The sequence below is a fragment of the Patiria miniata genome, unplaced genomic scaffold (genome assembly GCF_015706575.1).
Source record: "Patiria miniata isolate m_02_andy unplaced genomic scaffold, ASM1570657v1 HiC_scaffold_29, whole genome shotgun sequence".
Taxonomy (NCBI): Eukaryota; Metazoa; Echinodermata; class Asteroidea; order Valvatida; family Asterinidae; genus Patiria; species Patiria miniata.
The window spans coordinates 13,730,167-13,748,484 of record NW_024037068.1 but is presented as its reverse complement, the minus strand read 5'-3'; the positions used below and the strand labels follow the sequence as shown (position 1 = coordinate 13,748,484).

The 18,318-nt window shown below is 39.6% G+C and overlaps 1 protein-coding gene across 4 annotated transcripts in view; it reads left to right on the top strand.

The window, feature by feature from the left end:
• Positions 1 to 305: 305 nt before the first annotated feature.
• Positions 306 to 18,318, top strand: part of LOC119735767 (protein Aster-B-like) — a 47,897-nt gene continuing 29,884 nt past the window's right edge. The window contains exons 1-2 of one of the 4 annotated variants that reach the window (XM_038209685.1): positions 306 to 969; positions 13,606 to 13,725. In XM_038209685.1, the coding sequence (XP_038065613.1) occupies positions 485 to 969; positions 13,606 to 13,725 (605 nt within the window). In that variant the 5' untranslated portion in view covers positions 306 to 484. Of the gene's footprint in view, positions 970 to 8,423; positions 8,537 to 8,598; positions 8,716 to 13,605; positions 13,726 to 18,318 lie in introns of those variants that run through there. The other 3 variants (XM_038209684.1, XM_038209687.1, XM_038209686.1) reach the window with 3 other exon arrangements.

The window sequence follows — 18,318 nt, the reverse complement described above, 5'->3', positions numbered from 1 at the left end:
TGCCGATACATGTCTTTATTTTCCAATTTATGCAAAAAGTCTCCTTTTGAGGCATGGATTCTGGATTTGTATATAGGGCATGAGCTGAATCGCCAATATCGTTCCCAGAGCTTATTTTATTTTCAACCTCGTTTCAGATAAGGTACCGCTGGGGAGCGTACTGCTCGACACCATGTCAACGAGATTGCAAAATCGGGGGGGGGGGGGGTAGTCTGGTTCCCTGCATGCCCCTGACAATTCCCTGATGCCCTGACGTCTAAAATAAATAGTCAGAATCTTTTGGTCTGGGAACCAGGCTCAATCGATGGCTTCATCGCGACGCGGATGAGGCAGCCAGACCACATTGACATTATACGTTTTACATAATCATCATCCTTACTAAGCGGATTTGATTTTTATCATCAAATAATGCCTTCCATAAACTGGACTTTGCTCTTTTGATGCATCAATTTCGCCCTTCTTAACATCGCAAGTCGGTCGAGAAATGGCCCAGAAACAGAACAGGTTTCTGGATTTCCTCAACCCGACCTCCGGAAACAACCGAGATCGGCGCAGTTTCCAACCGGCGGTAACGCCAGATTCCCCGGCCAACCAGTTGTCCCCGAACTCGGACAGTGCTTCGAATGTGTCCGTGAATTCTCAGGATGGGATTGAACATGGCGAAGAAGCCGTCCTGGCGTTAACACCCGGTGAAATAGCGGGACTTCCGAAGACAAATTCGCCCTCGCGAGCCGCTTCCTCGCGATCTTCACCGGCACCGGAACCGGCCTTGTTTTCAGGACCAGGTCAGAGAGAGGCTTTGTCCCCGGGCGTTCCAGGTGACAGCGCCGTATCCGGCCCACTGCCGACGCCCGGTGCTGGGTCAGACCGGTCAGATCCGTCACCCACTGTAGGCAACAGAGGTTATGCAAGTTCTGCAAGTACACCAGTTGTTGTGATTGTTGGAGGGGATTCGAAAGAAGACGAAAGGTAAATTAAGTTCAGTGATCATTATGATTTGGCCTACAAGAAACTAGGCCTAGCATGCCTAGGCTACATTATTTTTTTTATTAACCCAAACTGGCCTTCATTCATCCTAGCCCCATAAATGTGGCCTATTTACTGGACTGCCTCCGTAAATAAATGTGGCCAATTTACTGGACTACCTCCGTAAATAAATGAGGCCAATTTACTGTGGACTACCTCCGTAAATAAAGGCCACACTTCCACCATGTAGGCCCTACAAAAACATGTTGAACTTTGTTAAATTTTGATTTTCACATTAGGCTTAGTTTACGTTTGTAGTGTGTTTTTGCTTTAGAAGTATACTCATAACCCACCCTCTTCAGCTCTTTCATGGTTTCTTTAGCTAATCAGAAAGTGCTACCTTTTTCAGATGTCTATTTTTTGTGAAATTTCCAGATTCTTTTGCACACGTTTGCGTATCAAAATGTCAACATGAAATTTCACGAAAATTAGACATCTGAAAAAAGCAGCACTGTCTGATTAGCCTATAAAAAGGGTGAGTATGCTTCTTAAGCAAAAACAAACTACAAATAAACTACATGTAGGCCTAAGCCTAAATGTGAAAATCAAATTTGACAAAGTTTGACATGTTTTTGTACATGGCGGAAGTGTGGCCTTTATTTACGGAGGTAGTCCAGTAAATTGGCTGCATTTATGGGGCTATCAGAATCCATCATTGTCCATCCCCCCATTTAAGGGGACTAGTAAAATTTACAGGCAAGCTACAAGTACAATGTAGCGTACAATATGTACCAAGTCCATCAAAATGCTCAAAATCCATGTATGCCTAGCACTTTAGCAGTGATGAATTTGTGGTGGATTTCGATGGATTTGGTCCCGAAGCATAAATGTGAAACAGATAGAGTCAGTGGTGGATTTCGGCGTACAGGTACTGTGGACTTGGTACTGTTCTTAGTAATTTTAACTCAGCAACTTAGGGAGTAATTATTGAAAATATAGGCCTACATGTACATGTTCTTCAAAGACAAACAGTGGTAATATGTATTGTTACAGCCATAAGTTGATTTTCATCTGCTATCGTTACAGCATTGCAAAAACACAATCGTTCACTGCGCAGAACCCCATACATGTAGTTCTAGGGGTACAATACCATGTAACATGTCGAAGGTCCCGGTATCAAATATGCCAAACTCCCCCCCCCCCTTTTTTTCCTTTTAATAGACTTTTCATTTACATTTATGATTTCAATAAAATCTAAGTTGATTTAATTTTCTTCTTCATAACCCGTGGATTTGGAGGAATTGAAGGAAACTGACGTTCAACTGCACTGTAGCAATAGCCACTGTGTTTTTATTTAATGATAATATAATGAAAGTTATTTGTGTTCATGGAGATTTCATTTTAACCTGACTTATGTATGATGAATCCTGAAAGTATTGTGAATTAATAATAGACCTACAAAAAGGCTACAGGTCATCCCCTGCAAAATAAATGCAGTGTGTTGATTTAGTTTCCTAAAAAAATACGTAAAATGTTGTGAAATTTGCATAGATCAACAAAAAGGCTACAGCGAAAGAAAGTGTGTGATTTATTTTTCCAAAATACCGGTGCTTGTTTTCACATAAAAACAGAGTTTGTGCAATGCCATGGCTCTCAGTCATGTCAGTGTACTCATGGAGGAAACAAATTCCTCCATGTAAACTTATACAAATGGCAAAGGTAGGCCGGTGCCCCCATCCCCCCCCCCCAAATCAAAATAATATCAATTAAAAAAAAATGCCTCCACACCATTTGCCTGTCCCCATTACCCCCCCCCCCCCTGTAAGGATGCTCTGCTTCAGTCATGTTTACTGTTTGCCCCCCCCCCCCCAAAAAAAAACCCTCTAGACTAGAGACAGCAGAATTTGCACTACATGCACTACGTACAGCACACGCAATTTATAAAAATTGACTTTTTGTTTGTTTGTACATGTAGTACAGTTTGGGAACGAACTTGGACTCAAACAGCATAGGCCTAAATACTGAAGATTAAAAGCTCTACATGTACATGTACGGTACCTTGAAGAGCGACCCCATTTGAAAGTATCACAACATTGGATTACGCATTATACATGTAGGCTACTACATGCCGGTACATGTACATTATACACTCTACACAATGCTCTACGTTATGGACATGTTCAAAGAGCACGCACATTGAAAAACAGGATGTACAAGAGCAGTATTTGTAAAGAAAAGGTGTAAGGTCAGAATCCAAGGTTGTATAAATTGGGTGCCAGCTTGTGCAGGTACATGTACAGACATGCATTGTACCAGTACATCTGTACATTGAGTGCAGTGCGCTGTCATAGGCCTACTGGTACTTTTTTGTACCCTTTACATTTTGTACGTGTTCAAATACATGTACCATCATAAAATTAAAAAAAGAGTGCATGTATGTATGTATTGCCATTTGAAGCTTGGGCTATGAATGTTTGTTGTCCGTTCATTATGTTCAAGGTTTCATTAAAATGTGCACGTAATTTTGCTTCAAGTACATACCGTACATGTACCGGTAATAGATATTGTACATACATGTACAGGGGTGGATCCAGGATTTTCCAAATGGGGTGGGGGGCATGAATACTGTGTAACATGCAGCAAATGGTGAAGGCAAGTTGTGGTGCCTAGAATGTTAAGGGGGGGGGGGACCATAATGTACCGGTAATTAAAAGTAATGCGAGCGCTTAGCGCAAAGCCCTAACGGCGTGGGGCGGCCCCGAAAAATTTTTGTTTCTAGATACCTGGTAGTTGTGGTGCGATCTCATGCAATATCTGACCACTTAAATAACAATTTTTTTTTTAGCATAAAAATTAAAAGCTCATTAAACATCATTTTCGAGTTTGGAGTCATTGAATCAGCTGTCCTGGGCCCAATTTCATAGAGCTGCTTAAGCACAAAATTTGCTTAAGCACGAAACAACATTGCTTAGTAAAATTAGGTTACCGGTCCAAACTGCATGTGATGTACATTGCTTGTAACTGGTATTTAGCTGTTGTTTACTTAGCATAACAATCCCATGGAGTTTTGGCAGGTAACATGATTTTATTAAGCAAGACGTTTTTGTGCTTAAGCAAATTTTGTGCTTAAGCAGCTCTATGAAATTGGCCCCTGAGCTTTAAAATCGAACTGTACCGGTAGGCTACAAAATGTATAGGGCCTAACGGTAAATGTACGGATGCAGTGTTTTTGTACCAGTACTGCCCCAAAGCGCCCTGCCTGTTACTTGATTTATTTACGACTCACACTGCCCAAGTGTGTATGGATGCACTCTACACATGTATTACACTGTTTCATACTGTACTGCATTCCATAGTTCCTGGTTTCTGGTATGGAACTTGCCCCAAAAGTGGTGCGGTGACGCAGGTTTTTTTTTTTTTACCCAACTTGTTTTTCTCTTCAAATGTCGGCTGATGTTGCAGATGACGCTTTGATCCCACTCTCAAAATATCCTTCAGAGGGCAGCTTGAGGTGACCTCTTTAAGGCCATAAGGCATGAGAAGTACATGTATATTGAGCTAATTAAAAAGCATTTACAGGTTCCAGATACATTCCATCGCTCTGTCAGTCTGGCTTCCGGACGCACAATTACAAAATTACAACACAGTCTGCAAATGGTGCCTGACTAAATTTAGTGCAAAATACATGTGGAAGCGCAGAGAGGCCCCATCTAAAAATACGTTGAAATTGTGCAGCAGCAGGATTCCAGTCAAAGCAGTGAGTTTGGCAGTTTTGAGACATCATCTTACATTGAAAAAAAACCTGTTAATTTTGCTGATGCGCATGGCTACGGCGACGCGTGCGCAAACCAGAAACCAGATACTTTTTTTTGGGGGGGGGGGGCTAAGCCCGACACAAATTATTCAGGAGCCCAACATTCTTTAATTATAACTGTTATTCATTTGTACTTGTACAAATTTAGATAAAGTTTTTCGCTGTCATTTCCACACAGTGCTGTGTCCACACCACTGATCTGGCAGGCAAATATTGGGCTAAAGCCTGCATACAATGGCACATGTATGCACTGAGCTAACTCACCATTTAATTACCAAACATGCCCAGGATGGTTGCTGTTTGCAGTAACTAAAACAAATCTGTGTGTCAGAGTTCAAATCACTTAAATTTTAATTGTAAAGCTCCTTTTTTTCTTAGATTTCAGTTGGAGTTGTCAGAATTGTCAAGACCAACAAATACGGTAGGCCTACCAAACACTGAGCTTGGCACCATGCTGTTTTTGACTGTGGTCAAAGCTTTGTGTTGTCTGACACCAGTGCACAAAAGCCTGACATAATATTATTATTAATATGCGCGCACGTGCATGCATCACATGCACGCGGTTAGACTGAACATGCCCTGTCACTTTGGAGAGGCGCATGTGTTTTTGCTCACATGTGCAGTGGGCGGGGCCTAATGGATCAATGTATTGAACAATTCGGAATTTACCGACCATGTACTAGCTACCGTGCATGTACATGTAGGCCTAAAAAGTAGTACGGCAGGTACCGGTATCATAGGTGATGGGATTGTGGCACACAGTCAGAGTACTGAATATGTCATGAGAAAGATTTGGCTATACCCCGGTAGCTAGCGTAGGGCCATCGCAGATTTGTCCTTTGAAAAAATACCGGTACATGTACATGTAGGTAGAATACATGTAGGACTACTGGCAGGCAATGGCATCGTGTACTAACAAGCAATGGCAGCCATTTTGAAAATTTTGAAAACTGCTTGTTATTCTACTACATGTACTGCACCCGATTTCACGAAGCGCTGCGACGCATCGCAACCCGAGTTACGACGTGTAACACGTCGCAACTCGCGTTGCGTCGTATGATCCATTTCACGAAAGTTGCGATGTGTTGAACGTGTCATAAGTTCCTTGACAACGGCTTAAAACACGTCGCAAGTTATGGCGTGTTAAGTGGTCATCGCAAAATAAGAAGAGTCCCTTTCTTAGCCAGTTTAATTCCATAAACATTATTTACATAAACGAGATTATAATACAGAGGCAATGTGTGTGAAGTTGTAAATAGAAAATTCATTGAATAATTATGAATTAGACTGGAATATTGCAGTTACAATTTCAAAGTAGCTATACAGTCCACCGAGAGCTTGTTTTCCTTCAAAATTACATCGCACGGCTGCCATTTTGCTTTACGTTTTAACAAATTTCGAGCTGAGATCCGACGACTCTTTGTTGAATATCAGACGACTATTTACTGTGCGCTGACTAAATACATAAAATATACACTGAATTGTGCTAAAAATACTGCTACCACGCTTCGCACTTACGACGTGTTTTGTGCGTCGGAACTGCGACGCATTATAGGGATACAATGCATCGCAGCGCTGCGATGCATCGTGAGTTACGAAGAGTTTAATGAAATCGGGTGCTGGTATTTTCACGTACAGGTGTGTGCCAAATACCGGTACCATGCTTGTATCATCAAGGGCACAATTCTCCCAAATATTTCCCCATCTGCCCTACCCCGGTACTATAAAGAGAAGTTTCTGAAGCCAATCAATCTGTGTACAAGTTTATTAATATCAGAGCTAGAACTCTTCTTGAGAAATAGTAACTTCACATGACTTTAAACACGATGTACAAATATATCCACCAACTTTTCACAAGTCACGGTGAATTTACTGAATTAACTATGTTAACAAAATAACAGAAACTATTTTTGTTTGCATAACATGCATCCAAGCATTAGGCAAAATAAAAAAAAAAACATGTTTAGCGTCCTGCCTCTTTGACAAAAAGGAAGGAGGAGGCCCTTTTTTTTTTTTTTTTTTCTTTTCAAAATGGCCGCCCGACACATGTTTCGAGACAACGCGTCCGGGCTATTTTTCAAGATGGTTACCAGCTTTTTTCAAAATGGCCACCACTTGGACTCATTGACTATTTCCACAGCTTTAAACACGGTATAAAAGTCTAAAAATACAATTTCTTTTGTCAGAGATCGTAAAAAATTTATCAATTTTTGTCTTTTAAAAAAAAAAAAAAAAAAAAAAAAAGGAGGCGGCCTCTAAAAAGGAAGCGGGCGGGGACGCTAAACATGTTTTTTTTTTTACTTCGCCTTAAACTCGATTCCTGTTCGCCCTGAAAATGAAAGTAAATTTACCAAAGGATGTGTGACAAATGTGACCATGACAGAGAACACGCAATTATCTTTGATAAGTCCAAAAGAAATTTCAGTTTATCGTTATCGTTGAAGGGCAGTTTTGCATGCATGTGTGTCACAACATCTTGAAATATTAAATTTTCTACATGAACATGTACATTGTACATGTAGATGTTTTTTTACACAGACACATGACAGAGATACAGTAGGCCCTACATATTATTTGTTAAACTCCCATCTGAATCTATGCTTCAAAATATTTATAAATTCTCGTAAAAAGCGTTATAAGTTGTAAACTGTTGAATGGGACGGTGCCAGACTAGTTTATGATTGTAGTGCGTTGCAACCCTCGCTTTCAATTTTTTTTTTATGTGGCTTAAAACATTTGGATGTTATACAAGTTTAAAAACAAATCAATAAAAATTTTCATCAGAGCAGACTGGTAGTTGTAATGATCTTCATTGATTTCATTTCTTCCAAAAATGAAGACTTTACCTCGCTTTCAATTTAATATGGCCAACTCGTCAATAACCTACGCAAGTTTTCGCACTGCGAATTGGCCAAAATTTAACACATTTCAACTCCGGACGAATTTCACCGGCGAATTTCACAGCACGTTTAAACGTGCTGTGAAATTCGCCAGAGTTGAAATGTGTTTAATTTTGGCCAATTCGCAGTGCGAAAACTTGCGTAAGTTATTGACGAGTCGGCCATATTAAATTGTTTTGTGATGTTAAATCCACTTGACATAAATTTGCACTGCATGTATTGGGTAGAACTACTGATAAACCAACCTCACCATGCCATAACAATGTGTTTTCACCATTGAAAGTCATGTTATCCTGGAAAAAACATTGAAAAAGTCATGGAATTTCATTGCAAGATTTCTGTGAAAACCCTACTGGCATGACTGGAACTGTATACGACATTTTTTATGCACGTATAATTTAGCCCGTGAAAAGCATTATGCAGGTACCAGTACATAAATGAACATGAACATGTATTAGGTCTACATGTACACTTTATGTAGGACTTCATTTCCATTTCACGAGCCATCGTGAGTGAAAAAATACTTGTTTTGAACTTGCTCATATCGGGACCAGAAACGAGAGGAATTTTTTCTCCGGGCCATCACTCAGTTACTACATTTTTTTGTTTGGCATTCTTGCACGGATATTGTGACGTGTTTTTGCCATTTCATTGTGGGCTCAGAAATTTATACACACAAGCCTTCAGTGTTCATTGTACATGTGTACCGGTACGTGTCCACGGATATAAAACCTTTCTGTATTGTTACTAGTTTTTATACCTGAACATGTGCACCGATTTGTTCACTGTGCTGGTAAGTGGTGTTCAAGAAGTGCCAGGTTTTTGTGCAGGGAGTCTTCATTGGAGAACTGTACCGGTAGGTCTACCTTACAGTTGTTGGTGTCCACATTGTGCATACATGTCATCCATTGCATGAGTGTACACATGCACATATGTACTTGTACATAGCTGATTTAATTAAGAGAATAAAATAATGGACAACAGACAGATGGTTTCGAGGATTATGGCATGGAAGAAGTCTAACGCAGCCACAAGGTACAGTATACATAAGGTATTGTAGTTTACATTTGCTGGCTTTCACGAGTTAACCTTCACACATACATGTGTACATGTTTTATAAGGGCGGAAAGATTTCCATATATAATGTATACGAAGTTCACTAATTTTCCTCTGTATTGACTAACAAGCCCCCAGATAGCATTTTCATGTCATCAAAGTCAATTTGAGCAGTGAGAAAATACAAGCATTTTCTTAGAAAACACTTAGAATTTTTCAGTCCAATCTCATAGGGTTTGTACACAGGGTGTTGAGTGAACTTCTTATACGGAAATCTTTCCATATTAACATGATTAAGGGCAATTCCATGGTTACTCATGTTACATTTTTGATGTACTTTTGAGTTTCCTTGGGCTGTAATTACCTTACTGAAAAGGTTTGAAAACTGTTATCTCCATGGTACATGTAGATAGAGTAGACCTAGACCTAAGCACCAAAGATGACATCCAGAAAAATGTGTTATTTTTTTTTTATGTATAAACAAGACGCACAAAATTGATTACTCACGTTACGAAAATGTAACGTGAGTAACCGATTTTGTGCGTCTTGTTTATCATACACAACACACTTTTCTGGATGTCCTTTGGTGCTTATACATGTAGGTCTAGGTCTACTCTATCTACCATGGGGATAACAGTTATTAAACCTTTTCAGTAAGGTAATTACAGCCCAAGGAAACTCAAAAGTACATCAGAAATGTAACGTGAGTAACCGTGGAATTGCCCATAACATGAACAGGTCTGTATACCTTTTGCGTACGGCAATTCCATGAGTAAGTGGACATGACTGGAAAGGGGAACATATTGTACCGACCGGTATGAAATCTTGTACCATACGTTTTTAAATCACAACCTTTTACTGTGGTATTGAAATAAATGGGGACAATAAAACATGTCTTTTGTTTTTACCAGCAGTGTACCAGAAAGGTGGAATGAGGTAAAATGTATTTGAAAAAAAACCCAAAAAAACCACAGGTCTGAAACTAACAAGGGAATTCTTAAAATCAGTCAGTAGATTGATTTTGACTCCTGTGGCGGCGTAGATGAATTTGCCAGCCAGCGAGTGTTAATCTTTTCAAAAAGGGTTTTGCAGGGTTTCAAATGGTTGAGGATTCATACCATTCAACAGAACGGCCCAAGCAGATAAGGTTTAATATTGTAACCATTCTGTGGAACTTTTTTTTGATGCCCGAACCAGGCAATGACGTGAGTGAGTAGATTCCGGCATTTAATTCTCCAGCTGTCAATCAATACGGTCCCAGGGAAGGATTAATCTGATTACATAACAAGCAGGTGATACACTTAACAGTTTCATGGAAAAGCTCTCACATTAAACAATTGATTAGTACTTTTTTGTAATTAATTTTTTTTTTTTGGTACCAGTACTTTCAAAGTTGTCGACACTACGACAAAATTGTGGAGCACAAGTCAAACAACATGATTTATAGAGTCAAATCCCAATTTGAGGTTTCGAGTTGCACGTATACATGTCTACAGTAAAATTACTGTGCTTGGTGCATATATAGAATGATGTCACTTGCAGCATACATACGTGTACACAATGTAACTTGTGATTGACTTGTGACTTCCTTATGATTGACTTGTGACTACCTTGTGATTGCCTTGTGATTGACTTGTGATTTGATCAACTTTCTTATTAATGACTTTTGATTGTCATGTACCATCCCCCAACCTCCCCTGTAAGTTTCCATCACTAGTGAGAAATGGTTTACAAAAGCCAATGATTGCACAAACACATAATACCGTGACTCATAGTCACCAGTTGTAAATTTATGGTCCAGTTGTCCAGCATACAATATTCTGTCAGACACCTGTCTGTATTGCTATTGAGCAAACTTTGCTTTTTATCGGTTGTTCTCCAAACAATTTCAGACAGTTAACTGGAGAACACAAAGTAGTAGCACTTTAAAATTTGTAGTAAGTGAAATTTCAGTTGGCCAGTCGGCATTTTTTAACGATTTACCAAGTGGTCTCAAAACGAATGTGCTCAGTCATCATCATACCCTTGCATGTACATGTACATTGTACATGTAGTTGGTGAAAATGTTTGTTGATGCTAAGGCCAAAAAAAACATAATAATCGGTCTCTGGTCAGACCGAAGTTCCGGAATTGATGCGGCAACGCGTTTTTTTTTTTTTTTTGGTTGCTTTTTTTTTTTTCAAGCTTGAATTGTAGGCTACAGACAAGGTGGGTACTATTTTGTTTTTTTGAGTCCTCATTAAACATTGGTGTCCTCCATAATTTGCCTTATCATTTGCCTTGGTGCAATTTCCCCATTCCTTGGTGCTCCTCGGTACAAAAATTTGAGGAGGTGCGGCAATAGAGGGCGCTGTTGGAGCTTCCGTGTTAATTTGAAGAAAAAATAAAAGGTTTATGCGCACGATTAAAATCGACGCACGCGCTGACCAGACCGAGTATTTTTTTTTTTTGGCCTAATAAATGTACTTAGTTGATTTTGTCAAGGCATTTTGTGCCTAATTTACTGTACTTCAGTACTTCCATCTCTAGCATGTCTAGTACACTTAATGTAAATCTAGTTAGGTTTTGCCCTTCACCGATGTTTAAACACTGTGTACTCAGTGTGTTACTGAGTAGATATTTCAATAATTGAGTGATATTTCAATAATTTTCATCCTCAGCAAGGACTTCTTTGATTTGCCTCTGAAGAAGTCCTTGCTAAGGCCCAAAAAAAAGTCTCTGGTTTCTGGTATGCACGCGCGTCGCCGTAGCCATGCGCGTCGGCAAAATGAAAAAAAAAAAATTTCAATGAAAGATGATGTCTCAAAACCGCCAAACTCACTGGATTTACTGGAATCCTGCTGCTGCACAATTTTAACGTGTTTTTAGATTGGGTTATGGTCGAGAATAAGCTTTATGTGGCCTCTCTGGTCTCCCATAATATTTGCACTAAGTTTAGTCGGGCACCATTTGCAGTCATCAGCCGACATTTGAAGCAAAAGAAACAGGTTAAAAAAAAAAAAGCCGCGTCGCCGCACCAATTTTTGGGCAAGCTCCATACCAGAAACCGGAGACTTTTTTTTTTGGCCTAAGGATAAAATATTAGGCCACTTTAATTTTTTTTTGGATTTGTATATACCGGTATTGTTCAGGTCAACCCAGTCAGTGAGCTGTTTGCAGTTCTATTTATTTTCAAGTTGAAAAGTATTAAGGATCACTCAGGTTGTACATGTACTTCCGTTGCTAAACTACCGTAGTTTGTTTGACCATGGTACTACATTTTGTACACGTACATCATTGAGGACTTTCAGAACAGTTTTATTGGTAAAGTCATTGGATCATGTTAAAGGGAATAAACAACATTTGCAAACATCGAAAAATAAAACTACCAAGTTTTTAAGAAATACCTTACTAGGATGTTGGTAAATGAGAGTCTAAAGCATCCTGTAAAATTATGGCACCTGGTGTGAAGTCATTTTCAAGAAAATTGTAAATTGTATACAAAGTATTTCCAACGGTGATTGGCTGATCACCTTTGGAAAAACCTAACTATATTTCAACTTCTGCTCCAAATTTACCTTTTTCAGTCCAAATTTTGTTTGGTACATGGTTACATGTTCATGAACGGTTGCAGGCCAGCTATAGACTGGTTCCCTTACCTTTCAATTTTCTGGCAACGATAAATTGATCCATTTCATCTATAGTGGAGTCAGGGAACCAGACTACTTGAACAATTTTGTTTTTCTTGGTTTTTCCAGCATTTTCGAACATAAAACTTTAAACATGTCAGTGTAACAATATATGATATATTATACTAACCCCCCAAATACTCCATTTCTGAAAATTAGAGCAAAAGCCAATGATGTACATTCCCTTTAAGTTTCATCAAGATTGAAGTGTGTTGAAGGTCAAAAGTGAAGTGACACCGAGAATGAAACATAAAGTTTGTGGGATTTGAGGTGGAAAGAAGAAGAAGAAGTAAAACAAATAAAATAATAATCAGAACAAAAACCAATGCCTTTTCCGCTGATGGAGAAAAGCCAATACATTTTTTTTTTAAAGCACTTCCCCCTTGGTGACGCTCTGTATTGAGGATCAGTCAGGTTGCATTACGGTTATTACCCATCAGTGCAAGAATTTGATCCAGGAATTTGGTTTGAAGAAGTGGTTGGGATAAAGTTTCACTGTGATGTAGAACTGGTTGGGATAAAGTTTCACTGTCACGTGGATGGACATCAGTTTGAGCTGCAATAGTACTTTGAAAATAATAGCCATTAGCCAGTGACCACCACAAAGAGAATGTGGGACGCCTGGGAGTTTATTGAGTAAGATATTTTAACAAGTAGGCTACTAAGTACTGTAAGTCACTGTTATTGGGTTAACATGTTTTGTGATTCATTTCTCTTTGCAAACAAAATTTGTAGGCCCTATAATAATTTTAATATTGTTTATTTTAAACGTGGTACTGGTACTCATTGACATTTGCATTGTAGTATGGTACATTGTATACATGTAGGTATGTAAAAATGTATCCCACACACGTAATGTACCGGTACACATGATACTGGTACCGGTACATGTATTTATGTATACACGGTAGGCCTACACATACATACATACATGTACATGTACATATGTCAACCGAAGTTTGTGGATTTTTCATTTTTGTCCAGTCTCACGAGCCCCTGATTACCGAATTGCTAATTTAATCTGTATGACCATGGTACCAGTACCTGTACTTTGAACATTGTACTTTGCACATGTACATTTGCATTGTTGAGGACTTTCAAAAAGTTTTGTTTAGTAAAGTATTCGGATCAAGCACTTTTGGACGGCGCAACCAAACCCGGGAATAATCATGTTGGAATTGCCGTTCAATTTCTTTTTCAGACACGAGAATTACCCGGAAGCAGGGGAGGCGGAAGGCGAGAAGGAGAGGGGAACAGTGACAACCGTTGCCATGCCGCCCGTTAAACAAACCAATGATGGGGCGGTCCGGGACAAAGATGCGTGAGTGCACCACTGTTGTTGTTTTAAAATTAAAACCTGTGGTTACCATGGAAAGCACATACATACATTGTATTTTCCTGTGGAATAGTTGTAACACATAATGGATACATGTGTTGTACACTTTCATGACATGTAAAAAAAAAAAAAAAAAAAAAAAAAAAGATAAAAAGTTTTTAACAAACGTGCAGATCTATACACTGTACATATCCTTATAGGAAGTATGGTACATTGTAAAGCAATTTTGTACTTGTACAGTGTACATGTACTTGATGAAAAAACATACTTTTTAGGCAAAAATGAATTTGTTATTTGTACGTACAGGTACCGCATCAAGTTTTAACTCTCTGAAAGTGCAGAAGTTGAATACATTTCAACTCTTGTGAATTATATGATTCAGCTACATGTACAATACGTTTGTTTATGGTGTAAATCAAGGACACACATGTGTGCAATGTCATCGATAAATTGAGGACAGGAACCAAATGGAGGACTCTTCGATTAGAAAGCGTGCACAAAACCAATGAGAGCTGTTGAAGAAAGTAGAGTATTTTAAGTTTTAACAAAGGGAAAGGGAAGAGGAACAATAGAAAATCCTCGATTTTAATACACCATAAACAAACATACCGGTCCATGTACATGTACATGTATGTTGTATAACATGTACATGTACTTCTATGCATGTACGTCTATGGTCTATGGGCATAACTTTCACCCCAGTTTGAGACATACCGTACACACATGTATGCCGATAGTGGATTTGAAGTACATACCGGTACCTCAGTACAAGTAGTGCGTTGTATGGTCCAATACCTGATTTTGGTTTATGAAATGTACTGCATTCTTTAAACATTTGTAAAATCTTAGATGTTGAAAAATTGCAGCGTTCTGATCAATAGCATAAAATTTGTCCAGTTAACACAAAATACACACATGTACATATACATGTATTAATCTGCCAAATTTAGCTCATATCTGCCAAATTAAGCTCATCTGCCAAATTTAGCTCATAATCTGCCATTTGAACTTAGCTAGTCGGCCAACACTTGAACTCGAAAAAAAAAAAGCAGGTTTAACAAAGAAAGAAGTTTGTTACTGATAATGAGTGGCATCGAGCGTTCACTGCTGACATAGTGTTGGACTGTTACCCTGGAAAAAGGAACAACTAAGGCCAAAAAAAAAGTCTCCCGTTTCTGGTATGGAGCTTGCCCCAAAAGTGGTGCGGCGACGCGGCTTTTTTTTTTTTTTTACCTGTTTTTTTTTTTTTTTGGCTTCAAATGTCGGCTGATGACTGCAAATGGTGCCCGACTAAACTTAGTGCAAATATATGGGAGTCCAGAGAGGCCACATAAAGCTTATTCTCGATCATAACCCCATCTAAAAACACGTTAAAATTGTGCAGCAGCAGGATACCAGTCAAACCAATGAGTTTGGCGGTTTTGAGACATCATCTTGTATTGAAAATTTTTTTTTTTCATTTTGCCGACGCGCATGGCTATGGCGACGCGCGCGCATACCAGAAACCGGAGACTTTTTTTTTTGGCCTAAAGACCTTGCAAAACATTCATGTCAGTTCGGGGGTGGAGCAGTAACACAAGGCAGGGTAAGCCTTGTAAAGCTGGTCCCAGAGTGCACAAAATCGATAATTTTGAAATTATTGGTTAAAAATGACTAGTACTTTGCACGCATCTGGTCTACATGTACACCGGTATGAGACCATTCATTGGCATTACAGATCAACCCTCCTACTATTTAAGCAGTCACAGACATCAAAATTAAAAACCACTTCCACTGAGCACTAAACATGTACTTTTCACAAGGGTTATTCATCACCAGCAGTCAGATCATACTGTGTCCAGTCAACAGACAAAGCAGCACCCAATTTCACGAGGCACTGCGAAGCGTCGCAACTCGAGTTACGACGTGTAACACGTTGCAACTCGCGACGCGTCGTATCATCCATTTCACAAAAGTTGCAATGTGAACGCGTCATAAGTTCCTTGACCTGCTTGACAACGGCTTAAAACACGTCGCAAGTTACGACGTGTCTTGTGGTCATCGCCAAATAAGAAGAGTAATTTTCTAAGCCAGTTTTATGCCATAAACATTACATAAATGAGATTATAATACCGAGGCAATGTGTGTAAAGTTGTAAATTGAAAATTCATTGAATAATTATGAATTAGACTGGAATATTAGAGTTGAAATTTCAAAGTAGCTATACAGTCCAACGAGAGCTTGTTTTCCTTCAAAAAATTTTGCATCATACGACCGCCATTTTATTTTACGTTTTAACAAATTTTGAGCTGAGATCGGACGACTCTTTGTTGAATATCAGACGACTATTTACTGCACGCTGACTAAATATACAAAAACAGTCAACGAGTTATGCTATAAATACACCTGCAACACGTCGCACTTATGACGTGGTTTGTGAAATGGATCGCTGGACGCGTCGCAGCTGCGACCCATTGTTGAGATACCGGTACGACGCGTCGCATCGCTGCGATGCATTGTAAGTTACATGTACGAAGAGTTTGATGAAATCGGGTGCAGGCAACTTGTGGACATGCAGCTGTTTTATCACTCACCAGGAATCAAAGCGTAGCTGTAAATCAAGTACTTAACTTAATCAAGCCAAGGCAGTCATTCCTGTTTTATGTGGGCTTGGAATTGTTATGGGATGAAAACAGTCTCTTGATTGATTTTGACTGCAAGGACAACTTGTCAACAGTCCAACAATTAATTTATTCAACAAAGACAATGCCAACTTACCAGTACGATATTGTACTTTTTGATATACATGTACCACGTACATGTACACATAAAAATCAATCCTTCTGATTTGAAAATCACAGGCGTGTGGAAAAAGGCACACTTGGATTTTTCTAGGCGTGTGGTTTTTCTGGGTTTGTGATTTTCTAGGTGTGTGATTCTGTGGTCCAGGGAAATTCAGGCGTGCAATAATTCACACTTCTCGGGAAGCTTTTAGGCGTGTGATGGTGTGGGAGTGCGATCACACGCCTCAAATCAAAAGGACTGAAAAATTATGATGTTCTTTACCAGTTTTTGAGGGCATTTCTGTAGGATTATAATAGCGAATAATCGCTTGGGAGATAACAATTCAATACCATCTGCAGTGATAGCTGGTTTCGTGGGTTCAACAAGTGTGATGATCCATGTACATGTAGTTGCTGTTGACTCAATTATTTAATAATGGGCCTCCATCTTATAGATCTACGCTTTTTATTGATTCAGGTCTCCAATAACTCCATAACTGTTTGCTATTTAAAGCGTGTAAAGTGAGCTAAAAATACCTTTGTATGTAGGTCTATCACTATACAAACACCAGTGTGCACTGCAGTGCACTGGTCACAATGTGTATAGAAGAAGACTCACAGTCACATGCTCCAGTGTCATTTGTTTGTTTAAATAGATAAAAGTGCCTGCTGAACATGCTGAACAAAGTTACAATTGAAAAAAGGTTAAAATTTTAAAGGTTTTAATAAGAAAAATTGGCAATTTTGCATTGTACCGGTAGGGCCCAGTTCCCTATGCCTATAAGGGAAGACAAATTTACTTGAAGGTTACGCAGTTACCGGTACCAGCACTGGGCCTGCATGAGGCCTCCAAACATTCGGGCCTATACTACGGGTACCGGGTACATGTAGTTAGTACATTGTGCACACATGTACCGGTATGGTATGTACTGCCAGTACCTTTACTGTACAATGTACCTGTGCAATAACCCCCCCCCCCCCCCCCCCCCCCCCCCCCGCGCAATAGGGGTAGACCACATAATCCCGCCCCGCCTCCATAACCCCGCCCCATCCCCATAACCCTGCCCCACCCCCATAACCCCACCCCTAACCCTGCCCCACCCCCATAACCCCACCCCTAACCCCGCCCCATCCCCATAACCCCACTCCTCCCCCATAACCCCACTTCGTCCACATAGATCTGCAACCAAAGTCACAAGTCAATCACAAGTTCTAAGAGGGGGTGTGCCGTGACCAAGGAGTAAGTGTCTCTTATACCGAAATTGACATGACAAGAGACTTGAGCTTTACGACTTTCATAAATGTGGATGACATTTCGTGATTTGACTGGTATGTAGGCCCTATTTAATTCAGGTAACAGAAGATTATAGTTTATGAAAAATACAAGAAACAGTTACCGAATGCACTTGTGATAAATAGTTGAGAAATGTTTGCAGGACATTACAGCTACCGGTATGATGCATCATAGTTCCGGGATGCATTCTACTTACCGGTAGGCCTATTGTACATAAGTGCTCAAATGATCGGTCATGAATATGTTCAGACCGTTCCGCCGCCCCAGACGGTAACCCATACTCCCTTTTCTGGGTCAGTTTGGGTAAATTTTTAACTCCATCGCAAGTACCGAATGGGTCCAAAGATCACAGAATTGGATCAACAAACACAAAGAACTCAACAATTTTACATGTGACGTCTTTGCCATGGTACCTGTGACTCATTTATAGTCAAGGCGTGACTGCAGTTTTGATGGGGGATGATGCAGCCATCTAATGGGATATTTCGGTTGATGAACGATACCCTGTAGTGTAGTGTACCA